The sequence below is a fragment of the Passer montanus genome, unplaced genomic scaffold, assembly GCF_014805655.1.
Source record: "Passer montanus isolate IOZ18808 unplaced genomic scaffold, ASM1480565v1 scaffold1, whole genome shotgun sequence".
Classification (NCBI taxonomy): domain Eukaryota; kingdom Metazoa; phylum Chordata; class Aves; order Passeriformes; family Passeridae; genus Passer; species Passer montanus.
Window position 1 is genome coordinate 10770254 of NW_024356504.1, and position 27468 is coordinate 10797721.

A 27468-nucleotide genomic window follows, 5' to 3' on the forward strand; every position below is an offset into this window, starting at 1 on the left:
GTAATGTGTATTGGCAGAATTCTCTAAGTTGGTATCTTCAAAATAAAAACAAGTTGAAACTTCCCAGAGGCAGCTGAATTAAGCCTGTTCATGGCTTTCCTGCCCACGTGCTCTGCTAAATAAAATAATACAGTTTTTTCACGAAACGAGGGAGACCTATAAAGGTGGCTTTACTGTGATATTAAATCTATCTTGAGAGCTTTCCCAGAAATATGAATATAGTAATTATATGATTAAAAAATAAGGGAACTTTTTGGGTTGTGCACTTCCTCAGGCTATTAACCTAACCACTAATTAAGCAACAGGAAATTCCAGACCTGAAAGTTTCATTATTGCTATACTGAACTCTGAAAATATAAGTGTGTTAATGAGGATTTCATTATAGCCATCTGTAACTTGTTTTTAAATTGTGTTAAGGCAGGAAAAACATAATATACCATCTGTTACCTAGCTATATCAAATTGACTTGAAAAATATTGGGAAAAAATCCCCCAGTTTACAACCCTGGTTGTTTCTTATTTCTTATCTTTTGTTCCACCATTAATCCCATGTCAGTACTACCTAGCAACATGTAGTAACGTGTCATTTACTCCTTAAGTGATGTATTTGGTTCACTGAGACATTTCTGTAACGTGTGTACCTGGGGGGAGGAGATGCTGACTTCCCAAAATGATAATTTCTGGGTGGTTAATGACCTCTTGATTTTAATGTCATGTTCTCTCAAGTATGTCTGAATCACCAAAACTCAGAAGTTGAGGATTGTCTTGCAATATGCAGTTCTTTTTGGTTTTAAGTGAACAAAACTTCTGGATAACATCTCTTAGTATGCTCTTATTCTCTGACCTAGTAAGCATGAATTGAAGCATTTTGCTTATCAGAGGCTGGGGAGTTTGAAACTTTTACCTTAACCCTTGAGTTCCTCTGTAGAGCTTAATTGTCACAAGCTATCCCAAGTTTCTTGGTTTCTGATTCTCTTTGACCTTAACAATGTGGGAAGTTGTCATGTATTACCCTGCACTTACCAAGAAATATTATGGATTCTTGATTGTCAGAAGTTTGTAGGTGTAATGGTGTAAAGCAAGTGGAGCCGTAGGTGAGGAGAGAAGGTGGTGGTCCCATGGAAAAAGTTACAGAACTTGCTCTTAGAGGGGTGGGACAGTGAGTTGTCACAGAAGAGAATACTGTAACAATTTTGGAATAGTGAGGCAGATCCTTTGCAGCTGTGATGAAATAATGACTCAGTAAGGTCAAAAAATGTGCTAGTGTTTGCATATTACCTTTTGTGTTAGTTGGATCTATAATGTTAAAATGAGGGTAAAAGGTTGTAATAGAAGTAGAGAAGTGAAAAGGTCAGGCACCAATTTATCAAAGTCATACTGTCAACAGGCAGCCCAAAATACAGGCTTGTCCTTTGGTCCACAGATGTTTTCTGAGTAGGCACCCTGTTTTTTGTTCTGGATTTGCACAGCAGCTAGGACAGCTTTGTTGAGGGCTCTTACCTTATTTGGGACAAACTAAATTTAGTGGCTGAATTTAACAATAAAAATCTGTTTCTCTGCGGACTCATGCAACAAGCGCAGTTAGAATGAAATGAGGAACTCTTTGATGTAGCAGTATATATACAATGTAAATGTCTTAAGGCTGTGGAAAGAGAAAACAATATAGGAGCTGTGCTGACCAAATGTATGAGGAAAAGCCCACTGGCACAGTCATGCTTGTCATTTAAAAAACTTCTCCGGGTCTCTACCCCAAAGCTCTTTAGGAAACTAAACAAACATGGCATAAGACAGTAAACCTTGCGTGGCTATGTAATTTGCCTCAGTAAGAACAGTGAGATGGGAAATGTTCTGCTGTGAAGGTGAGGCCATGCCACCTTGGAGTTCCATAGGATTTGTGCTGGAACTCCTTGTTCCATATGTTAATCTAAGAAAGCAGCTGAATAGCAAGGTCACATTTTGATGACAGTAAAAAGTTATTATACATTGTGATAAGAGGAGATATGACTGAGGACTTGCAGAAAAGATTTCAAGATTTGTGCTGGAACTCCTTGTTCAATATGTTAATAATCTAAGAAAGCAGCTGAATAGCAAGGTCACATTTTGATGACAGTAAAAAGTTATTATACATTGTGATAAGAGGAGATATGACTGAGGACTTGCAGAAAAGATTTCAAAACTAAATGGATAATAAAATGAGATTAAATTCACTTTAGATAGATTACTACAAATCAGTTTGCCATGCACATTAGCAAAGGAACAGAGAACAAAAGGGAAGCCAGGATTTCGCCAGTGTATAAGTCTCTGGTGACAATACAGTGCATGGTTCTGGTCTCTGCCATATCCACAGGGATGTAGTAAACAGAAGGTTCAGAGAGAATCAAGAGAGATGGTCAAAGGTGAGATATGGCTTAAGAGACATGACAGCTGAGACCATGTCATTGTGTTCTTACATTTACTTTTTGTCCTTGCGCCAATTTGTCATGTTCTAACTGTTCCAAGTAAGTGAAAGGAGAACATGCAGCAGAATTCTCTAATGGTGATGCATGAAATCCTTAAACCAAATGTTAACTAATGGTAAAATAATTAAGTCCCACTTATTGTTGAGTGATGATACAATCTAAAATCAGCTTTCCTCACTGATGTATGACTTGCATAAGAAAAAGAAGTTCTTGGTCGGTTTCCAAGCCATTTGAAAGCCTCTTGTCTATGCTCTCTTTTCCAATTCTTTTTGATTTAACAAAATTATTTGCCTTTCCCTGGAGACTTTACTGTGTTGGTCCATCACAGATGAGATGTCAGCTCAGTAGGTACAAAGCAACTGAAGAAACAGAGTATTTAATAAAACAAGAATTTAATCTGGAAGAATGCCATTCTTACCCTGGTAATCTGTGTTTCCTGCTATTCTTGCTGCTCTCAGACTTCAGTTTCTCATGGATATTATTTTAAAAAAATAATCATTATTATTTCAGGGTCAGATGAAATATCAGATAGTTTTAAAAAACGGTCTTTTGTTATAACAATAGAGACAATAGGTTCAAAGAGTTCCCAGCTTCACAGATGTGTCTCTCTTGGGGATTTTTAAAACCAGAGTATTCTGGGAAGCTTTTGCATACGCAGATTATTGATACACATTCATTGAGTTGTAACAGTGCATTGGGCTTCTGGAGTTGTGGTTTGGGTTTTTTTTTTTTATCCCCATTGCAAAGGTACTAAATGCTCTGGGTAATCATAGATGAATCTGAAAGTATTAAAGATCTAAGAATAAGAACTGGGAAAGTTTTGGTTTCTTTTCCACACTAGTACATACAAGTCTTAACTTTTTGGTCTTGGAAACAATTCTATGGATTAAAAAGCATGAAAGATCTGTTTTTAAATGTGACCTGTACAGGGACCTCTCTGGGAAGTGTTTTGTATTTAGCACTATACTGTCATTCTATTTAGCAAAATAGAATTCTTTTGCTTCTTTTAAATGTACACATGAGAAATTATAAAATAAATTGCAGTTTATAGTGCATACATTCATTGCTGATACTATTCAGTTGATGTTTGTTTAGGAACTGTTTTTACACAGCAATGCCAGGATTTGTAATTTAAGAAGATGCTTTATGAAAAAATGAGAAGCACTTTAAAATTCTAAACCAAATTCTAAACAAAACTTTTAAATTCCATTCCTTTATATGGTAGTTTTCTTTTTTTTCCTAATACCCTGTGTAAGTTCTCCTCCTTCCTCATCTTTTAATATTGCAATTTCCCTTCTACAAGTGTTCTGGAAACTTAAAAGACAAAAACAAAACCCCAAAAAGCAAGTAATTATGCTGAGTGATACTGGGGAAACAGTAAAAGTAGCCTCTGTCAGGTGAAGGGAAAATGGCCAGGTACATACTTGTAGAAATGGGAAACCTTTCTGTCCTTTCAGGTTATCTGAGATGTTGGGCACTTACTTGTGGTCAGTGGTATTAAATTCTCTTTGTCACTCCCTGAATGGAAAGCCCCATGATTTTTCAGCAGTGATAAATTTACTGCTTAATCTAAGAAAGCTATAAGGAGGATATTGCTAACTAGATAAACTGCATGTAAAATAACCACAAGATAACAGAGGGACTAAAAAAAAACAAAACAGAGGGTTTATTACTGTGAGTATTCATTGTATATTTCTAGCTGTAGCTTTTAGACCCAGATAATAATTAAAGCTTCCAAGTGAGTATCTCAAATACTGTGTCCTGTGTGTGATATAGCAGTCACAGGAAATATGTTGATGTTTTAACCAACACTGATAACCCTGTGTGCACCAAACCTTTCCTGCAGGCAGTCTTGTCCTGGAAGCCTGGCTGCATCTGCATTATTGCCCCCTCCAGCTTATCAGTCGAGCAAAAGGATTTTTATTCTTTTATTGTTAACTATTGAAGTTTGGTTGCAGAGTGCATTTGACTTGGAACACAACTGATTCAACTAATTGTTTCATTCAGCCTTACACACGTTTAGGCAAAGCTGACTTACATTTCTGTTTTGTCTGGCATTAATGTGGGATGAATGCTGGTGGTAGAACTTCTCGGGTAGGAAAGGTTAGGTAAGGAACTGTCAGTAATGTTGTTTACTCAGCACACAGGCACTCACACAGGTGTTTTCCTCTCACTGAAGCACTACTCAAGCCACTTCGAAACACACTGTGGCCTGATACAGATCTGGAAGCAACATGTACCAATGATAGAAACCTGCAGGATGTTGCCAGTGATGACAGCACTTGCCCTAAGAGTTTGTTGACTGCATTCCTTCCCAGTCCTTGGGCAGACTCAGCTGCAAGCAGCCCTCCCATGGCTGAATGCATTAGGGCTGACTTTGGGAAGAGGTAACTGAATCAAGAATTGCTTTTAAGCTGCTTTTAAGCAGCTTCTGGTTTTAATTGACAATAAGGTCAAGCTTCTGTAAATTATCCTACTTTAAACGCTTCTGAGTTGTTTTTGATTTTGTGATACCATAAATATTGTACTTGGCTTGTAAAATTGATTTGTTAAAGTCTTAAATTTCAGTAATTTTGTAGGTAGTACTGATAATGAAATTAACTGGATGTATTTGGGTATTTGTCTCTGTTGTCTAAATATTCCATTAATCCCTAGAATATGCTCACCTGAGGTGTTTAGTTGGATATCTCACAGGCAGAGAAATGGGGAAGGCTAAATAGCATGGATGGAAGGACTAGTCCTAATTCTAAAAATTCCCATTAAACTTTTGTGTGAATAAAAGGGTGCGGAAAACAGGATTGGATTCTTTTTATGGTATAAAGCCACAGAAGACATAACAAAGCTACTTAATACTCTCTTTTGAATTGGCTGAAGTAGATATGTTGGGATTACAGCTGTACAAATCTCTAGCTGTACTCGGTAGGCTGTTTGGTCAGGTGGTGGGATTATAAATAGGTAGGCTTACTGATGTCAGCAGTAGCGGAAGGGAGCAACAGTGAGCTTGCCATGCACACACACACACCCTCCCTTCTACCTCCGTATGCTATTGAAGGAAACTCACCTGATATTAATGGAGAAGCAGCAGCTGTGCTATCTGGGAGGTAAGCAGAAAAGTCGTGTCATCAATTTTAGCTATTATTTTTTCCTTCTCCTTGTTTAGAGGCTGAGCAGAATGGCTTAAAAGTAATATTTGTGTTGTGTTGTCCTAACACCTGCTGTGAGGAAAAAATATTTACCAATAATTATATATCCTCAGTAGCATGTAAGTCCTTGCTCTTGGAGGAAACATAGAATTCAGGTGTAGGGCAGTACATAAATTGTCAGAACTTAAATATAGGCCTCTACAGAGGAAGAATAATTAATGTCTGTTGTCATTTTTCAGACAAAGTATGTAATAATTCTATAAAAGGTTTTTTAAATTCCATCCCTGGCTAAAACATGAGGGTGTGTAAAGATGTTTATCCATGTGGACAGACTGCTGAAATTTCAGTGGTAAATTTCTGGATATAGAAGCTGTTGCCTATTTTATTTTAAATTGATATTTGGTGCTTAGAAATTCAGATGAGATTTTTGAGATTATTTTAAGTGAGGAATGCTGTTATTTCATGCAGACTGTAAGGCTTTTCTGATTTCTTTGATTTGCATCAGATTTTGATCTAAAATTTTGTTGGGGAAAAAGCCGCGCTGGTTTCTTGTAATACTTTGTAAAAGTTGATTCTTGTAGTGTTTAATATGGTAGAGTCCTTGCTGTGTATTCTGAGTGTTTCTTGTATGTTGTATACTGGTTTCATTTTTCATGGAAGGCATTAAAATATTTTGTAGTACCTAAATAGACTAAATTCCTAAATAACTGCACAATGCCAAGATGGACTTTGCTCACAGCAACAAAGACAGAATTTAAGAACCACTGTTCAGTTGAACTCCTTGTAGGAGTCAGTATTCTGCTGGCACTGTGTTGTCTGTTAGCACGTTAAAACCAGTGGTGAAGTATATTGGCTGTAATCTGGCTGTGGTAGAGAAAGTTGGAAAGGATGCAGGGGTGAATATAGAAGTGAATGATAGTAGTTAGAGCAAAGCATTCATTGGGAAAGTTTCTTTACATTCCTCAGAGCACACTGATGATGATTATAATCATTATTATATAAATAATAATTTTCCCCTACTTTATATTTAAATGCTGAAGGCCTGTACATTTTTACAGAAAGTGCAGAGGCTTTCTAATGGAAGTGGGTACCCAAAATAGCTTTGGTGTTACCATCATGCAGGGAGCCAGCTTTCTTCAAAGAAATATCTTCTTTCTTCCTTTCTTCTTGCCTGTGCAAGAATCTAGTGAGAAGTGGATGCAGGGGATTTTGAGAGTGCAGATATAAGCAGAGAAAGAGGATAATGACAGCTCTTGTGTGTAGATGGGGATGAGTTTGTAGACAAAATAGGAGCATTCATCTGGGGCCCTGAGCTGCCAACCAATGAGGGAGGTAAAGTTAAAGTAGGACAAAGGGGAGGGAGCTCCTGCTGTCAGTGACTGCAAAGGTGGCTGTGAATGCTGCTGGTGGGGTTTATGCTGTGCAGAGAGCTGGGATGGAACTTGTGGCTCTGCTTTGTACCGCTCATTGCCCCTCACGGAGTGCCTGAGATGAGACTGGGGCTCCAGCAGCAGCACTGGCATTTGAGGAGATAGTAAATGTGACCCTGTTCCTGAAGGTAAAAGGTTTTTCCACTTTGCTTTCTGAGGAAGATGCAGGCAAGAGAGTGAATGTTGAGAAGGCAGCTGTAAAGGATGAGCAGGAGAATCTGGTGGCAAAGCATTTCTTAGTTTTGCAAGCAGTGTTAGCCCAAGATGCTCGGTGTTTCTGTTTGGGGAACTGTAGCTACAGTCCTCAAATATTGGGAGAAACCTCTTCATTGCATCAAACTTTTCTGGATACTAGCTGCCAAGATGCTTCTCTTGAAATCTAGTGAAGAAAATGCTTGGTTTAGTACAATTTCTCAGCCTCCACTTAACTCTTTTTTTCTCTTTCTTTCCTGTAATGAGCAATGGTGCCTTATTTGCTGACCTGGTTGTCTGTGTAGGAACTCTCTATATATATTCACCATGTGTCTCATAGCATCTGTGTATAAATGCATATACATATACACACAGAGGTATTTCTATTTAATCTTGCTCAGGATAGGAAACACTTCCTGCATCCCATTCCCTTCCAATACTTAGCATCATTTCTGTTCTTCATTTAATAAATTCTCCTACTTTTGGGTTATGTGAATGTACAAAATATTTTAAGTTTGGTAACACTTAATCTAGGTGGATAAAGGATATAACTGCTAAGAGAAAGTTTCTGGTGAATGAAGAACTTTCTAAAAGGGAGAAAGCTTGTTCTATTCAAAACACTTGCAGGAAAAATGAAAATAAATTGCAGTGCTTTCTAAAGTTGCATTGCTATGCTTTCTCAATTATTCTTCCTGTATCTGAGTTTTCAGCTGGGAAGTGCTACTGTTGTAGTTGAACCCAGCCTTCTACAGCAGGTAAAAGGAGAGGGGTTGGATTTTGTCTTCCCTGTTAGTGTAGAGCTTCTTAGGTGCTGTCCTGCAGCACTTCATCTGTTACCCACCTACATCTACCCCCACGTACCTGTATTTGAGGCATGTATGTCTGAGGGAAAAGGGAAGGGTCTGTATTAGCCTCTTTCCTGGCTGCTGTGAAACTGAGCAGCTCTGCTTTTCTCTTCCTTACCTTTCCCAGCCTCTAAATCTATCCAGCCCCTGCCTCCAGTGTTACTTCAAAAACATTGTTTTGAACAGGAGAAAAAGCAGCAGCAGCAAAGCTCAGATAATTGACAATTCTTACTTCTATTGATGTTCAGACTAGCAGCTGAAAAAGCCATGAGCAGAGCTAGGTGCTTCATCTGCAGGCTTTGAAAAGACAGTGGCATTTTACCTGCTTTCATGACTGGGAGTAATGACCAGAAGCACAGATTCAGGTTTTGTTTTATTTGAAAGCCCTCAGCTGAGCTTTCTTACTAGCATGGAAGAAAAACAGCTGTATGAGCAACCTTTTTAGCAGTTCTTGATAAAGATTTGAAGGTTTATTTTTAGTGGAGGTAGCATACGTTTGCTTGAGTTTTAAGTATTTGTTAGATTTATTAGTGTATCAAAGGTTAAGCTCTCCCTTTCAGATCAAGCTGCTCTTTGTTTTCTTTTCCTGTTTATTCAGCCAGTTATATATTACTCAATTACTGTTACAGATTTACTGCTTTTTCTTCCCTGCTCTCCTTCTTTCTGTCAGGCTGTTTTCATAACTGTAAATATAATAAAGGCTAACTGAGCCATACAAGGTTTTTATAGTTTTGAATGCCATTCAGTTTTTTTGTTCTTTCTATTGGTAGCAAATCTAGGTTACTTTTTTGCATTTTTTACTTTGAGAAAAGGTTGCAAAAATAGATACAAGTGTCTGCTTTCTGTAGAGGTGTGTCACACATATACATGCCAGGTTTGTATTTGTATTTTGCATTAGCCCTATTTACTTCACAAGTCCAAGTTCTCAGCCTCTTTAGAAGTAATGTCATTGGAACTAATTTTCCACTTCGTTTTATTTGTTAGTTTTGTTTTCACTTTTTTTCCCCAGGAGTAAAATAAGTACTTCTCTTGACCCAACAGAATGTGTTGTAAAAAAACTTTTGTATCAGAACACATTTCTATAATCCCTCAATAATAATAATAATAAACTTTGTGCTAATTTAGAGAAGGTATTTTTTCTTTTTCTTTTATCCTCTCCTGCCTGCAAGGATTCTGAGCTTTTGGCTCTCTTCCGAAGAGCAGAGTGATTCTTGTGCCTAGAGGGGAGCTAACTGTGTTTTGTTGGATGGTACAAGACAACACTGTCAGCAGCTTTCTGTTCTCAGGAGCTGGGTCTTTCATAAGTTTTAAGTGAGCTTGAATAGATCATTGTAGTATTAATTGTGATTTGGCTTTGAAGGGGCAATGAATTAATATTTTTTTTCTAGAAAAGTTTAATATTTGTACTTTAATTAAATTATATGTTTATACCACAGCTACTGCCCCTTTAATGCTAAGAGAGGCACAATTAAAAACATGCCCATAATACAGATTTGTGTTTATGTTGTCTCAGAATTGCCTCTTTTTCCTTGTAATGATAGAAAACATTTAATGAATTATGGCTCAAATACAGTTGCTTCTGTTTTCAAGACTGTCACTGCCATGGGGACAGATAATCAGAGGGGGCAAGTGTCTGTTCCAAATGGTCTGGAAGGAACTGAAGGATTCATTTGCTGCTTTCTTCCTTTTAGTGTGAACAGACATCCAGAGATTCCATTAAGCTTTCACCTTACTGTCATGGTTACTGTCCCAGTCCTGTGATTTATTTCTCTCTAGGATAAGACTTAAACAAAAATCTTCAGAGCAATGAGGCTAGCTAGAGGGTAAATCCACACATCCCACTGACTAGGGAAACTTTTTCTTTCGCAAGATGCTTGAAAACAAGTCCTGATTCCAGGGATAGCTCATTTTCTTGATCCACTTTATTTATTGAAAGAGTAGAAATACATTTTACTTTATATTTTGCTTTCTTTATGTCAGAATAAAGGCATGAGTAAGAGAACATGTGCAGGTGATTTGTTTGCTGGAACCTCAAAAATCCATAGAGATAATCTTCAAAGATCACTTAATTAATAATATTATCACCCATAGCATTACTACTGCCATGGTGGTTGATATATCAGTTGCACTATGAATTATTGTGTTGGCAGAGCTACATACCCAATGCCTTGTTTTATGCCATATTATTTTTCTCTATTATTTTAAAATACCAGTAATATTTACTGTATTTGTATCCTTTCAGTCTTGGGAATTAGTATTAGGAAAGTGCTCTGTAAATAACCTGGTATCACAAAAGATTTACAAACTGTTAATGTAACTGTTTCAATGGAAATTGAAATTAAAGTGTGTTTCTGAACTTAGGGGTTTTTTTGGTACCTATTGAGCGACTTGCTAGACTCAGTATTTGTACAATATGACCTCACGTTCTTCCCCAAATAACTAAACAGATGAGTTGAGAATCTGAAAGATCATATTTCTCTCTGGAGCAGATACAGCAAATATTTTTCCTTTGTATCATCCTACATGTATCATAAGCCTGGCTTGAAGGGATAACCTAAGAATGGACATTGTTTGACTCACATTGATCCATACCTTGATCTTAACATCTAACTGGTGCTTTTATAGTAGAAATAAAGAGAGAGATTGTATCTCAAACAGTGATATTGATGTTGAGATGAAAACCCAGTATCAAGGCTGATAGTCATGTTATATAGATGCTCTGGGGCTGGCACAGCAAATATTTGGGCTGTTTAACGTTAAGGAAAAATTTTAGAATACTACCATATGTCTAACTTAAAGGTAACCTTTTTTGAAGCACTTAGTGGCACCCCAAATTTTGTATAGAAACCTGTATGCCTGTTAATAATTTAGTGAAGATGAGTGTAATGTATTTTTTAAAGTATTTTTCATCTATATTTATGCCTGAAATATCTAGGAGTGATTTTTTGAGTGACCTGTCTTGGCAATTTCAGTCATGTGCTGCACTATGAGGAGCAGATCAGATAGTAATGCTGCAGTTGTCTCCAAGCTTTTTCCTAGCAGGTAGTGTTTGATCTTGAAGACTTGCAGTGGTGATGCTGTGAAACCATTATCCACAAAGAGGGAACAGAATAAACTCAGTCTAGAAGACAAATCTGTTCTGTAGCTGTTACAGATAAGTATTGGGCTGGGGATGCTTATAGGTGAAAATAGGAGCCTAAATATTTTGTATACCTCTTGGCCAAAACTGATGTATCATTGTTAAAAAAATCCCAAATCAATGTTTTTAATATAGGCCTGAAGTCTTGTTCAACTGTTCCTTGTTTGAGAAGATTATGTGTGGGGTTTTGGCTGTCTGCTTCTATGACACGGTAGTGAAACAGCATTGTTGCAATAGTCAGGAGAGAATTATGGTAATTGCTTGGGATGAGAGGTTGAAGACAAGAAAAGCTCTAGAAGAAGCTTTGTTACAGTGGACTTTTTCCTCTCATGATATGGTCTTAGTAGAGTTTAATTCTTTTCTGACTCTGAGTGAAAATAAAACAAAGTGCTGCTTGTAATTTTGGCAAATCTAATTTTGTAAAGTTTGATAAAAAAACCCCAAAGTAGTTGATATTTTAATAAACCAATATTCTTCATAGTGCCCTAAGTCAAATTAACCAACTGGAGTGTATCTGTTGTGCTTAGAAGGTTTTTAATGCACTGTGTTTAATGAACTGTTTCGGTACCTCAGAGATAACTGAATTGCAGGTGAGATCCTTATCACCACTCCTATCCTAGGTGAATGCTGTAGAAAATTCGAGAAAAGGTTCTGATATTGGAGGTTAGATTCAAAATAATTTCAGTGAGCATGCTATCAAGCTCTCTTTGTATACTCTCATGTAACTGTGTACCAAATAGGAAGTTAAGTGCTGTAAACAGTAATATTGATGCTGTAGCCTTTGATTGCACACTAATCCAGCAGATAGATTTCCTCTCTTTTTTTCCTTTTTTTGGGAAAGAGGTTCTTATTGAAAGGAAATGCTGGTGATAACTGGAATACCCAGGTCACTGTAAGTTCAAGTATTTCTCCTTATTTTATGTGCCTTTTTCTAGTTACTGATAGTTGAAAATATACTTCTTCTAACTTCCTAACAGGATTTTTTTGAAAATCAAATAAATAGATGTGTTATTTACTGTGTCAGACATTTATTTTAAAAAGGCTTCTATGCATCCAGATCACTGACAATTTTTTTCTTTGCAAGCAGGAAAGTTGTTGAGATACAGCAATGACATTTTCTTCTGTTGAAGGGGGATCTGAAGCACATACAATGTTAACCTTATGATCTTGGATTTGATTTAAAGATGCGCTGTTTTTCTTAAAAATGATAGTCTTCTAGTTGCATTTGGCTGAAGAATTCTTTAATACAGGAATCGTATTGTCACACAGACTGGCAGAAATTGCAGGTGGGACTTCAGAAACTTAAATTTCTAAGAGATATGAATCAGTTCTCTGGGAAACAGTATAATCTCTACAAGATAAGAAAAAGCTGAATGCCCTGGCATAAGCTGTGGGCTCCAGGTGCTCTGGTAACAAGGGGGATAGAAACTCTGCCTAGACTGCACCATCTTGTGTTTGTGGGTCCTTGAGAGAACATTGCGGGTGTCCCTCTGACAGCCTTGTCCAGGGCTAGGAAGAATCAGAGAAGAAACATGTAGTTATTTTTTTTTGCTTTGGCTCAAGCAGCAGTTTAAACAGAAAATTTATGTAGAGCTAATATGTTGGTGTAATTGTTTATCTGGTGATAAATAGTGGGGAGCACATCTCTTCCAGAGAGCTGAGCTTGGGCCGTTTCAGTGTCTGGTGTGTAGGTTAGCCAGTTGATGGGACTGAGACCCACGGGGACAAGGAATGAGTGAGGACCCACATCGTGTAGGATACTGCAACACAGTTTCCAGAGGAGTTCTTATTGTTATTGAGTTGTGAACTCATTTGGTTAAAATTCCTCTTTTAATTCCCTCTGTATTAACTAATTCATAGCTAAGTAAGCTGAGTTTCATTCATCCTGCAGCTTTCCTGTAATTCTACAGTAGCCATGAAAATGAAAAGCATGTTTTTGGTTCCTTCTAATGTTTATTTTGAAAATTAGAACAGCTTGGCTGGAAGCTGTCTGAACATGAAAGGTGCTGTATGACCACTTACTGAGCACCCTTTTTCCTGGCCTCTGAAATGTTGTTTGTGTATGATGGGGAATTACTGCCTTTGTTATGATTGTATTTTGTCTTGCTAAAAATAACAGATTTTGTTTTCAGGAGAAGAAGCTAGATTGACATCTTTCTCTGTCTTTTCAGCAAAATCATTACAAATCAGCAGCTCTCCTAGTTTGCTGAGTACTTGGTATAGGTTAAGAAGCAAGAGAGAACCAGGCTTTTGTTGGTTCTTTATGATGGAGAAGTATTTGAATTGGTGGTATAGACTTGGAGTTAGTTTTGGTGTTGGCATAAAATGATGTCTGGAGGATGCCTTGGTGAGAAAATCATTGGCTTCTTGAATTGCAGAGTAGGGAGAGGAGGGTTTGTATGTAAAACCTACCTGTACAAGTATATTTCCACCATCACATGCTTATTTAATCATGGTCACCTGAATAATTCTTGCTGTCCAGCACCAGTTCTGGGGCTGGGAGTGCAGCCCAGCCTGACTATTAGGTAGCTGCTCCCCTGATAAGGTAGAAACACAAGATGAAATAATGAAAAAGCAGTGAGACCTATTGCAAATATTTTGGGCTGAGATGGATAGATGAGAAAATTATTGAGAACTGAAGAAAAAAAACCATGGCATCTGGGAACAGAAAATGAAAGCATTGGGATCCCTGTTGTTTAATAAGAGGTTGCCAAAAACTTGGCATGACTTCTGAGAAAGTACACTTGGGATTTTTCTTCCTTTGTGTGGGGTGGGACAGGTAAGCATAACTAACCATAAAGCAGATTCAGATTTTCTAGGAATGGGTGGGGTATGTGGCTCTGCAGTGGGGAACGCGAGGCTTCAGTGACATTGTTAGACTGCCTGACCCTGTGCGTGTGTGTCCGTTTTGAATATGTGGAACTTCAACTGTTGCACACATGTTTTGATTAAAGTATTTTAGTCAGTTTTGGTTAGACACTGTATGAATAAGCCACATTTATTGCTGTGTGTCATTAAGTACTCTGGTGATAATAGAGTTCCAGTGATAAAATTGCATTTGTCTACTTAATTGAAAGTAGAGTACCCTAGCATTTGAAAACAAATCTTTCTGTGACACTTCTTCAAAGAGTAGATTCTGTGATAAATACCTTTTAACAGTCATTTGAAGTTAAAGATGTAAGAAAGAGTAAAGAAAGGAGGACAAGCAGTACTAGTTCCCATTGGGCCTTTTGGTATTAATGTAATGGTGTAAGTTTTTATGGTTTTGGGATTTTATTTATTTCTAATAGTTGTATTGATGCTCCATACTTGGTAATAATTTATATTTGGCAGTTACATGAAAGATAAAAATCTTGCAAGAAAACCCCCAAAGAAGCTGGGGAGGAATACAAAGAAGTTTGATTTATACATTTTGCAATGTTCATGTAACCCTGAAACAGCCCACACAAGCTGCTGTAGAAACCAAAGTCAAATTTTCAGCTCATGTTGCACATCATGAATTGCATAGAGAGCCCACCAAACAAATTTAAATCATTGAGAGAGGAGGTATGAATTGTGAACGTGGATCCTCATTCCATGTTTTTGGAGGCCTGTGAGTACTCTCGATTAGCTCTGAGGGGCTGTGAATAGTTAATTATTCAGCACAGAGTTCTGAAGTTCAAAACTCTAAGCACTTTCAGCAACAGATCAGTCATGTGAAGCCTTGTTACAGTTGTTTTTTGCAATGCTGCTATGGACCTTGTTTGCTTTTCACTGTGAGTGACTTTAAACTTTGTTTTCTCAAGAAAAGTGTGTGTTTCTAGTTGTACATTAGGTTCTTTTTGTTTTAATTCTGTAGGACAATGGTAGGGGTTAATTTATTTCCTTAGGTTTAAAGTAGACAAACATTGGTACAGCTCCATCTAAATGACAAGTAAATTTTTGGAACCTTTGTGTAACATGTTGAAATATATTTTCATTTCCTGGTAATGTGTCTCCATTCAAGAACATTTAGAAGAAATTCAAAATCTGTCATGAGGTATTGTGTCTTGACTGTGTCTTGGTTTTGTTTCTAATGGTGAAATTCTTAATTAATAGTATATTTTCCTTCTGAATATATTGGTTAATTGTGGAGAGTTATTTAAATAAAGGGAGATATTGGACTAGATGTTTTAGGACATGAGAGTCCTGCATTCAGAATTTGCTGTAACATACATATATTAAGAAATAGGGAGGGCTTTATGCAGTTTTAGAACTTTTTTTAGTGAAATAAGTGCAGCTTATTTAGTGATCAGCCCTTGTATTCAAAAGTAAACTGTCTGGTAACTGAATGGCAAAGGGTATAGAGAAAATTAAAATAGATCAGCATAGGTGAGGGGAATATGTGAAAGCATATTGTGAGTGAAATGTCAGGAAATATTACAACACAGTAGAAGTGGTTATACTGTTATTTTATTACTGTATAGAAGTTAAATAATGTAGAACTGGTGGGATTTCTTTGAATAATTTTAATAACCAAAAGAAAAATTTGAGGAGGAAAAATGTCACTGTTTGCTCCAGTATCTACCCTGTATTAAGCACACTGGTATTACAATTGGCTTCATACCGCATAGTACAATATTTCTGTTTATACTAATCCAGTAAATCTCTTTGGAGAATGTACAAATAGGGTCTTTGCATAACCCAAGGGAGGAAAAAACAACCAACTAAAATATTCTTTCATGGTGCATTAAAGAATTCTTTTTGGCTTGATGTTTATGGGGTGCTTTATTTTTTTTTTTTTTTTGTGATGGATACCTTAGCCTGTTTTGGCTTCTGTCACCACTGATAGTATATTTAAGATATTCTCTGATCCCTTTGTATTTAGAAAATAATAAAGTGTTGTTTGTTTCTGTTTTGAGGCTTGTTAGCTTGTTGGTTTGGAATCATATGTATAAATGCATACTTGATTTTTAATTTTTATCTGTTTTTCAGAAGAAAATCTAAGGCACCACCTCCTCCATCTGAAACAAAATCCGTTGCTGTTTCTCCATTTGATAACACAGAGCCAACCAACCTCATCATGGAACAGAAGGAGAATGTAATCGATAAAGACATTCAATTATCAGTGGTCCTGCCAGGAGATGTGATCAAGTACACTACAGTGAATGGGAGGTATGTTACACAGAATGATATCTTGTTTAATGTTATTATTTGGTCAAGTTTACTCCAACCTTCATCCAGGTTATCATCATTTGGTAGACGTGTGACTTGTGTAAGCCTGAACATAAAGTGTGTCTCCAAAGAAGAGCAGCCAAGTGCAGTGTAAAGATCACAAGTCTTAGGAGGGTTGGGGTTCCTGAGGGATCTGGGGCTGTGTAGCCTGGAGAAAAGGCTCAGGAGGGACCTTACTGCTCTCTGCAGCTACCTGAAAGGAGGGTATAACAAGGTAGGGTTCGTCTCTTCTCCTAAGTAACAAGTGATAGGATAAGAGGAAGTGGCCTAAGGGGAGCTTTAGATTGGATATTAGGAAAAATTTCTTTGTGGAAAGAGGAAGCATTGGAACGGGCAGCCTAGGGAAATGTAAAAAGGTGCGTAGATGTGGTACTTAAGGACATGGTTTAGTGGTGGGCTTGGCAGTGGTGGGTTAATAACTTGATGATCCTGAAGGCCTCTTTCAACCTAAATGATTCTGTGATTCTAGTATGATATTTTGGGTATATATGGAAACATCTACTTTGTACATTTACCTACCATTTCACAAGACTCAGAAATTTTAAGATTCTTTTTTAAGATTCAGAAATTCTGTATGGTAGCTGTCAGTATGTGTGGCCATACCTGTTGTTTTTTCTTGTCACTAAAAATCTCTAAAACATATCAGTTTGTATGATTCGGTGAATTTTTCCACATAAGTTTTGCTTTTTAAAGATGAGTTTGTTCATCCTAGTTGGGTACAAAATTATGTATTCAGCACTTGCTCAGCACTGCTACCTGTAGACCACTAGCAGTCACCAAAAAACATGTAATCACTCCAGAAAAAATCTGAAATGCTTCAAAAATAATTATACAGCTTTGGATTTCTTTTATTAATTATGTTTTCCTTAAGCTGATTTTAGTTTGAATGTGTATTTTACACTGTTAACTGGTGGGATAGATTGTGCATGTAACTCTCAAGTCACCTTTTGTTCAGAAGAACCTGCACATTTACTGGTGAGCTGAAATCATAAATCCTGGGACCTAAAATCTACTAAGGCAGAGTCTACTAAGAAGAGTCCTGTGCAAGGCTGTGTATGGATCACAGCAATATGGATGCCAGTTTGTTGCTATCCTAAGCTGAAATAAGAAACCTATTTGTATATTGTCTTGTGTTAGTGTGTAGCCCATGTCTCTCCTGCTGAAACCAAGCAGGCTGACTTATTCTTAGACATGAGGCTCCATGTGTACACTGTCAGGAGCTTCTTTTCTTTTTGCTTCCTTTGTCCACACTGATGAGTACCATGGGCGTTCTCTCATGCTTTGCTCAGAACAAAATGCCAGAAAGGAATGTTGCATCTATTTTCACTTGGTCAGATTACATTGTGTATAATTACTCAGTGTTCAAGACAGGCCTTACAGGCTAATCAGGAACTGCGCTCGTTTCCCAATCAGTTTCATTATCCCACAGTTACAGGATTTTTCAATCAAGATACTGTATGTGATTGATTTCATAAGTGACTGTCTTGCAAATAAGAAACAGTATTAGCACTGCTAGGCTCATCTAAGAATGAGGGGAGATGTGCAGGACCTGCAGTCCACTGTGAAGTATATGTCAAACTATCTCTTGTTCTAGCTTTGCTCTGTCTTTATAGTCATTTATTGTGATCAAATAGGCATGATCCCTCTAGAAATTACATAAACAGAAAAATTGTTACTTTGCTTCTTTCGTCATTTATAATTGGAGGTGAGTAGCTCTGAAGGTCCTGAGGAGAGAACACCTTTTAAATCTCACAGTAGAAAAAGCAAAATTATGAGTTTTAACAGCTGTGTGCTCAAATTCCATAGTCTACTAGAAGAAACTTTTCTTTATCAATTTGGGTTGGGTTGGTTTGTTCCCTGCTTTGGCATAGTGGGTAGCAAGAGCTATGTAGCACAAAGCAAGGTGTTAGTGAAACAAAAATCTGATTATGTAGAAGGTGGAATATGTAAATACGTTTGTGCTCTGAGATTTCCAGAAAACCTAGGGTAATTTGATGAAGTTAAGTTGCAAATGAATATTTTACTGAAGTTAGGTAAAGGAGGACAAGCAGACTATGTACTCTGAGGTAGCTGATGGCCTCATCTTGGTGCTTTGCTGAACATGAATTATGGAAGCTGTTAAATGTACTGTGATACATGTATTCTTCCACCTATAATCCTTGAAGGCTTTAGGGAAAAAGAGTTTTACAAGCTTTGGAGGACATGAAAAAGTCCTCCAAAGAAAAGTTCGTTGCGTGTGGTTTTGTTTTTTTTTAATTCCTGAAGGAATATCTTTCTAAAGTTGTTTTGAAGATATCTTGCCTCCAGTGGAGTGGGGGGGGGACTTAAAAGTCTGTCATTCTCCAGTCCAGCAGGTTGTTTCTGAAAGTACCATTGGAAAGCAAATATGCACTGAATCCTATACTCATTTGCATGTATCTCTTGTTTGTTAGCAGCTGTTTCTCACTTATCATTCTCACTTATCAGTCACTTATTGTGAATCTAGTGTGGTGCATTTCGGTAGCATGGTTTTCTTGGATCCTTGATTGTCAGTTCTTGCTCTGGTCATCTTTGATATTCTTATTCCTTTCTAATAACTGAAGTTCAGCTTTTAAAGCCAGTTAGTGTATAAAAATTCACCAGAACAAAGGTAACAGGTAACTTATTGGATACACTGGTAAGCAGAAAGGTCACTACAGAAGTAGTGTCTGCAGCCTCCTCTGGCTCCCTCCTCCCTGGCCCTGCCCTGCTCTGCCAGCCCTTTTCTTCTTGTGGTGGGATGGATGTACTTGTTTTATTAGGGATTAGAAGTACAAGAAATAAAGTATTCCTTCCTTCTCTCTTGTAACTGAAGCAGGTTGTGCTATATACGGGAGATGCATTGAAATAAACTTTCTGGTGTAGCAATGTGAAAAGGGAGGAGCAGTTATTATTCTGCATTTCTCATGGTATTCCTCAGGCTGTTATATATCATCTAGATGAAAGCATGGGAATATATTGCATTCTCCTATACTTCTTCAGACTGTGTGATAACTGCTTTTTCACACATTGGAGTACCATTTCTGTATCGTTTCTTTGTTTTATTGTTCCTCCTGCTTTTGTCTCCTGAGGCAAGTGTTCTCCTGCCACTTAAACAGGCAGAAGCTTTTCTCTAGAAAGGAAATGTCCGTTAGCTTTCAGTTGTCATCTTCTGGAAGTGCAGCATATGCACCAGAGAAGTGCAAGAAGATTTCTAGTCCTGCTGCTAGAAATCGGAAGACAGTTTTCTTATGGGACATTTGTCCTTTAAGATGAAGGGAAACAGGAATGATATTCTAGGGTAAATCAAAGGGGAAATATTCAGTGTTCACAATAACTTCTAACACTGAGTCATTCTTAATTATTTTTACAGAACTGTATAATGTGAAAAGTCTGCTTTAACTTGCTGCTTAATGAATATATTAATGATCTTTGTTATCTAGAATTCTGCTTCGTCTGATGGTTATTTGTCAAAGCTATTTCCACATCTGGCTGTGCTACCAGAATACTTGCCTCTGTTATGAGATTACATCTAGAATTTAAGATTTCTGATAAAGCCATACCAGCCTAACCCTGTATTAATTTTCTCAGAGACACTTCAGCATTTTTTCAACATACCATTTGATTGCTTCAGACATTTATTTTCATAAAATCCTTGTGAGACAGAGCAGGTGATGGATTTCCTTGTTCATAGGTGTAACTGAAAGATGCAGAGGGTGTTACAATGCAATTGTCCTTACCCAACTCAAAAAAAATTATTGAGGAATGATCTGATAGTGCTATAACCTAATTCAGTTCCGTAACATGCAAAGTTAGGACATTCTCTTTACTTTTGGTCTATTTAAACATCTATCATATATTCTGTTTATAGTACAACTTTATTAAATGTATTTCAGTAGCAGCTGTAAATACTCAGCCTATCTTAATACCCTGTTCTGCATGTTCTTCATTAAGCACTGAGGGAACAAGGACGTACAGGTACTGACTACATCTGACAAATTCTCTTGGCCATTCTTCATTGTGGGGAGGACATCTTATATCACAAGAAGCTTCTCAGGAAATGGCATTTGTCTACTATATTGTCATTTGTCTTATTTCTCGCCATTGGTCTTGAGCACCTAGATAATTCTGGAATCCCTAATACACAAACTGCTTAAAATGTGATTTTCTCAAAGTTAATTTCTCCTGCACCTTCCAAGTGACTAATGCACAGAGTTTCTGAAAATAAAGTTCCCTGTAGCTCAAAATGGATGTAAAAATGCCAAGCTTTGCAAAAGAACTGTTCTTAATGAATAACAGAGTATTTATGTCTGCTGTTAGAAGTTCCCACTAAATGTCAAATGAGGTAACTAATCCACGTGTCCCTTGTGACCTCAGATAAAGCTTCGCACAACAAGAAGTTCCCACTCTGTTCAAGTACTTGGCATATTTTTGTGCAAACTGGTTTTCATTTTCTTTTTAGTGGATTTTCTGGTGGGGGTTGGCTTTTTTTTTTTAAATTGTGTTTTTTAAAGCTCAAAGATATTTAGAGTTGGTGTCTAGCAGTAATTATTTAGTCTTGGAAGGGAAAGGACTACTTGAATGAAATGTTTGTTTAAGCAGCACATCTTGTTATAGCCTGCTTAATTGTCATCTGTTGTGACAGTTCCATTTGTCTTTTACAGGAAGCCCATGATGGACTTGCTGATCTTTCTCTGTGCACAGTATCATTTAAATCCATCAAGTTATACCATAGAGTTGGTATCAGCAGAAAACAGCCAGATTAAATTCAAACCCAACACACCAGTGGGAATGCTTGAAGTAGAAAAAGTGATTGTAAAGGCGAAACAAATGGATAAGAAGAAACCTGCTCCAGTTATACCAGAGGTGAGAACTAAAATTATTGAGAAGGTAGAATTACTGCTGTATTCAACAAATTGAACTGGTAGCTCATCCTCTTGTTTCAGTGTTTCCTGTTTTCTTTCATCCTCACCTTGAAATGCTTTAGTCTCTTTTTGATAAGCTTCTCTTAGGTAAAATAAATCTCAGTTTGTTGCAGCAAACATCTTTGCTGCTGAAAGAAGGAAATGTTACAATATTATTTGAAGTCCCATGCTTCATTGGCCTTTTGAAAAATTCTGAGATGAAGTGTGGCTGAGGACAGCCTTGAACAAACTGAAAATCAACATCTTGTACCATCTGTTATGCTGTGATATATGTACTCTTCTGATTATATGTTCATTTTCCTTCAATACATACTGTTCTCTCTTGGCTTTTTTTATGTACCCTGAAGAGGGCAGGAGGTTTAAGTACTGAACTAATTTCTGGGTGTTGCCTAAATCTTTCTTCCACCTTTGTTGTTGTGCTGTGTAGAAGAATACTGACTTTTAATGGATCTAAAGCACTTAGAGGGCCAGGAGAGCTCTTCTGCTGCCCTTCTGCTTTCCTCCTACACCCGTGTTCACGAGCACTTGCTTGTGGTGCATCACCTGATTCTGCAGCTGCCCAGTGTAACCCTCCAGGCATGTACCCTGCTGCACAGGCAAATAGCACTGCTGAGGGAGAAAGCTGCTTCACATGTCCTTTTCTTGCATGGGAGGGAATAGAAAAATAGTTCTTAGTTTCTTATGTAATGTTTCTGAACCCGCAGCACTGGTCAAGGTGGCCGTAAGTGGAATTCTGGTGATTATTGTGAGGCTGTTGTAAAAATGCCATTTCTTTCAGAATTTGTGCCGGTATTTATTGGAATTTTCTTCTCTTTAGCAAACAGTAAGGGTAGTGATAAACTACAAGAAGACACAGAAAACAGTAGTAAGAGTTAGTCCACATTCACCCCTTCAAGAGCTCCTATCAGTTATCTGCAGCAAGTGTGAGTTTGATCCTTCACATACTCTACTACTGAAGAGTTACCAGTCTCAAGAACCCCTTGATATGACAAAATCTCTTAATGACCTTGGACTAAGAGAACTATATGCCATGGATGTCAGTCAAGGTAAGATAACTTTTGTAAATTGCTGTTATATGAAAGATAATTACTTAATAATTGTATACATGTTGTAGGGTATTTTACTTCTGAAAATATTTTCTAGAAATTTAATGTATATTTCATTGGTCTTCCACACAATTGAAACTGACTCCTGTGTACCTGGATGTTTGTTTTCAGAAGTACTGTATAAAAGTTTTATTTTCTAACCAAGTGTTCACTACCAGCAGAGTTAGTTGAGTACAAATCCTCACTTAAACATAAAGCCTTCTTTTCCTTCCCTCATACTTTCCCCAAAAACCAACAACACCTTGCTTCTCTTAGCTCCTACACAACATCATGATGACCTGAAAAGAACAGATGTTAGAGAAAATTAGTCTTCTTTAAAATAATTAAAAACCTTAAAAGCCTTAGAGTATTTGGATGGTCTTTATGTCTATTTTTGAGTGCTGCTTGCTAATTTTATAGATTGTGAAGGAATAATAATTGTCTTTTTAATTCTTGGCCACCAGGAACACAATCTACTAACTTTCTAATATTTTGTACAGCTATTCCTAGGCCAGATTTTAACTTCATCTGAACAGGTGACAGGTTTACTGTACTGTAATTAAAAATTTTGTACAGTGTGGTTTGTTCCATTTCAGACATTTCTCACATGAAATTTTACCTCAGTGTGGAAAGCAATAATATTAATTGACTCCTGATACTGACCACTGTTTTATTAGCTTGATTTTATTTCTGCTCAAAAATTGTAGGGCTTGTTGGGGTTTTGTTTGTCTTTGCCCCTCTTTCTACCTAAATATTCCTAATACCTTACTATTTGGTGGTTACAGTTTCAAGAGTTTTCTCAATTTACTTGCTAAAGGTCAGAATGACAAATTTGGACAGTATTTCATTTTCCATAGAGAAAACAAAAATGAAATATCTTGCTCTTCCACACTAGAAACCAACATATTTTAAGTTGCCAAAACGTGTTACTTTGACTACGTGTGCTCCCAAGTGCATGAGTTGTGTTTTGTCTGATTATTTACTGCTTTCATCTACAGACTGGCAAAGCTGCTTTTTGCATGATATGATGTGTGTTTTAGCAGGAGCCAAAAATCCTTAGGTGGGCATACCAGGGGCATATATGCTTTGTACACAGCAGTGCCCTGCTGGAAATTCTTCAGTTCTCTTAATATGAAGTAGTTCAGCATTTCAATTTAGCAGGCAGGTTCAAAGCTCTGAATTTTCCATTATCTTTATGAAAGTAAATGGTGAGGTATAGCTTTTACTTAATAGAATTTAAGTTCAAATTTTATAATATTAAATTTTAATTTACATTCCTCTTTGTTTTCCAAGTTTGGACTGCCTAACCATCCAAACCGGAGCAAACTACTCTACATGCTGATTTTTCTCTTTGCTTGAGAAGTATAAGTGAAGACTCCCTGCTTATGTACACAGTTGCAGTCTGTGTTGCATATCTTCAGGCTCAAGTTCTGGAATGATTTAAGTATTAGGTGGTAAAGATGCACATCCTTTTACTTCTGCAAAGTACCCAGTTAATTTTTCACTAATGTTGAAGATCCAGCTTGGCCTTCTGTGTTTGTATGTTGTTACTACAGCCTTGATTCAGATTCACATTTTCTGTCTTTCTTTTTGTCTTTCTGTAGCCACATCACCAGTTGATTTAAATTTACCATCTTTTCAAGGTATGATTTATTGAAATAGGCAGTGAAACTTAGCACTTATGGGCCATTAGCACCTGCTCCTATTACAACATCTGCTTTACTGTGACATGAGTAATATCTCTTTCCTATCTTAAATGCACATTGCAAATGATTGTGCAGAATTGGATATACACAGCTATATAGAAAGTATTTTTGTCTAGTTTTAACCTTTAGATCAATTTGTTCAATTTAGGGTCATGTTTATATTGATACTTCACCAGACTTGCTGATTTCTGTTGCTCATTACATGTGCATTCAATAGGATTTCTTTAAGAATATTCATTCTAGTAAAATTTTTAAAAAGTCAGTCATGAGATTTATAAATCCTCTGCATAAATAAAACAATTTAAGGAGGATAAATTCTGCAAGATAACGAGAATAGATTTGACTGTTGTTACTATGACTGCTCTGCAGTTATGTGTGCACTGATTGAGTGTTTGCGTGATCTTTCTCCATAGTTACACCTTGTGCAGGCTGGGGCCTGGCTTGTCCCACTTCACACCTTGCCATAAATTTAAGCCAGTAGGAATGGAGAGATGAAAAGTCTGATTTCTCTTTTATTACCTTTGTGATATGAACCATAGCATATGACAAGTGGGGTGGGCAGGATTATGTGCTGCTATTAAGAGCAGCTGAAACTCATCTGCCCTGAGCTCTGAGAAGGAGAGGAAGAACATGGATGCTAGGCAAACTGTTTATTTTGCCACACCTAGAAAAATTATTAATATAGGTGATTTATGATGTGTTTTGTGTATCATTACAGGAGGTTTATGACATGGTGAAATAGTAAGAATGCAGGAGAAATAATCTCTTCATGAAATAATGTCTGGAACTATTGTTTTCTATTTTAGGCTCCTACCAATCTGAAAACATGGACGTTCTGAAGGAGAAAGAAAACAAAGGATTTTTCAGCTTTTTTCAACGAAACAAGAAGAAAAGAGAACAAGTAAGGTGTAACTTTGCATAAAGAAAACTTCTAGAAACGTATGCAGATTGAGCAATGAATACTGTTGATTATTTTCCAGAAAATATATGCAACTGGGTTTCTTTTTATTTCCCACACCTCAAGGCTGCCAGTGCCCCAGCAACTCCATTGATGAGCAAGCCAAGGCCAACATTCATCACGAGGTCTAACACTGTCAGCAAGCAGTACGACTCAAGCACTCTGCCAGCGGAAATGCCGAAGAAACGGAGAGCTCCTCTGCCACCCATGCCCAGCTCCCAGAGCGCTCCGCAGGAGCTCGCGCGAGCCCAAGGCAGACCTGCAGCTAATATTGTGAAATCCAACAGCTTTAATAGGAATGAACAGGTCAGTTACATTTGCTTTACTTCTGTTAAATAGTACAGACATAATAACCCTGATAATCCTGTTGATAATATATGATGAGGTGTCACCGTCGTATTTTCTGGAGAAATCCCTTCATTGGGATTTCTCTCCTGGGAAGCTGAGAAGCCTCAGAGAAAAAGGAAAACAATATTATTTCATTTGCTTCTCCTATGTTTTTCTGCTTTGGAATGTGGTCTGGACATTGTTTACCAACAGGTGATTGTTTAATTGGTTTCATGTGAATTGGTTTTAGCTTATTGGCCAATTACGGCCAGCTGTGTTGAGGCTCTGGAGAGAGTTACGAGTTTTTCTTTTATCTTTTCGTTTTTAGTATCTTTTATTGGCTTATTGGCCAATTACGGCCAGCCCTGTTGAGGCTCTGGAGAGAGTTACGAGTTTTTCTTTTATCTTTTCGTTTTTAGTATCTTTTAGCCTTATGTCTGTATCCTTTCTGTATTCTTATTCTTTAGTATAGATTAGTTTAGTATTCTTTAATATATTATAGATCATAAAATAATAAATTAGCCTTCTAAGAACATGGAGTCAGATTCATCATTCCTCTCTTTGTCTGGGAACTCTGCAAATACAAGAATGAGGCTTGAAATAAATGGAAAATAAAAATGAAGTAATTGCTTTAAAAAATTTTAGCTAGGAAATAACGATAGAAATTGAATTATGCATTATTTTACAACTTAATAACCAAAAGTAGCTGCTGTATTTTGAAGAGGTAAAACAAACTTCTTATATAAATTGTTCTTGTAACCACCTTTTTGTTCTTTTTAGATGAATACCTTATATATTTAAATATGAGAAGGTGGTCTCACTTTATTATAACTAGTAATTTGGGTTATTCCTGTTAATTTTGCATGTTTTAGTTACTTGAGATAATGAGTAGTTTGTTCTTCACAGTATATTGTAGAAAAAAGTGGACATGGAGAGCAGTCTAAATATTGTTCCCAGCAAGTTAAAGATTTTTATTTTAAAAATTGGCTGTATTTTATTTAAGCAATAAGATCTGGGCTACATGTTTGAGTAACCTATATATATATCCCATGACATGCAGAAATTCTGCCTATTTGTGAGAATTTGTGAGAATTGATGCATTAAGTGCTATCCTGATATTGTACATATTGTCACTTATGAATTCCAATAAAATATAAAGGTTAAAATTTTTGTTACCTATATTTTAAATTTTTTTTTCTACTTTGATTTGAATACAATATCTAAAGGTGGTCTTTGGATATGAGGTTATTGACATGCTAGAAAAATTAAATGCAGAACTAAATGAAATCCAGGCCTGAGAGATTAATTTTGGGTTAGAATTGGCAACAAGAAATTTCAGACTGTGACTACCTTTATACAGTGATTTAGTCTTTCACTGATGCACAGAACCACAAGAGAGCACTGTTTAACAGAAGTTCTGCTTTTGTGTATTGTGTCCTGCTGAAAAGCTTTATCATTTGAAGAAGAGAAAGGTTTCTTTCTGAATTTTAGTAAAGAGTAAGAAAATAATTTTTTTTTTTACTTCACCATGTTTCTCTTTTAATTAAGTTCAATTTCTTAAAAAATAGTTTATCAATCTTAACATGCTTTAAATGATTAATATCCTATTATGTCTAAAAGTAATGTATGACTGCTTGGCTGTCACTCAAACAATTGCTTAGATTTATTATTTTGTACTGACATTTCGTAGTGATCTAAAGTGATCTGAGTGAAGTTGAATAACTTACAAAGAGAGGACATCCAGATCAAGTTATATTTTTGTGTATATTTTCTATTTTGTACTACTTTGTGCAACTCACTTGACACTTGGAGGCCTTGGCATGCTTTTTTTAAGGTGACTTCTGTCTCATTTGGATTTGATTGCACAGTGATTTATCAGAAAATGTAGTGCTGTGGCTTAAATGCGGACAAATATTTACTCTTTCCTTTGAATTTTACTAAATCAAGTAAAATATTTTATCTTATGCTATCTACCTTCCTATCGTGTAATGAATGTATTTGGCATAGTACATATTGCTCCACTTCATCAGGGAACTCCTGATAAGGATCCCGTAGGAGACTTCCTTGGAG

The 27468-nt window shown here is 36.8% G+C and overlaps 1 protein-coding gene across 13 annotated transcripts in view; it reads left to right on the forward strand.

The window, feature by feature from the left end:
* The window catches only part of COBLL1 (cordon-bleu WH2 repeat protein like 1), a 79462-nt gene that overhangs the window by 27244 nt on the left and 24750 nt on the right, over positions 1–27468 (forward strand). For 8 of the 13 annotated variants that reach the window (XM_039727227.1, XM_039726479.1, XM_039726647.1 and 5 more), the window contains exons 2-7: positions 16161–16340; positions 21062–21263; positions 22140–22368; positions 24012–24050; positions 24920–25014; positions 25138–25377. In XM_039727227.1, the coding sequence (XP_039583161.1) occupies positions 16249–16340; positions 21062–21263; positions 22140–22368; positions 24012–24050; positions 24920–25014; positions 25138–25377 (897 nt within the window). In that variant the 5' untranslated portion in view covers positions 16161–16248. Of the gene's footprint in view, positions 1–5454; positions 5560–7025; positions 7160–14911; positions 14963–15121; positions 15226–16160; positions 16341–21061; positions 21264–22139; positions 22369–24011; positions 24051–24919; positions 25015–25137; positions 25378–27468 lie in introns of those variants that run through there. The other 5 variants (XM_039726406.1, XM_039727145.1, XM_039726905.1 and 2 more) reach the window with 5 other exon arrangements.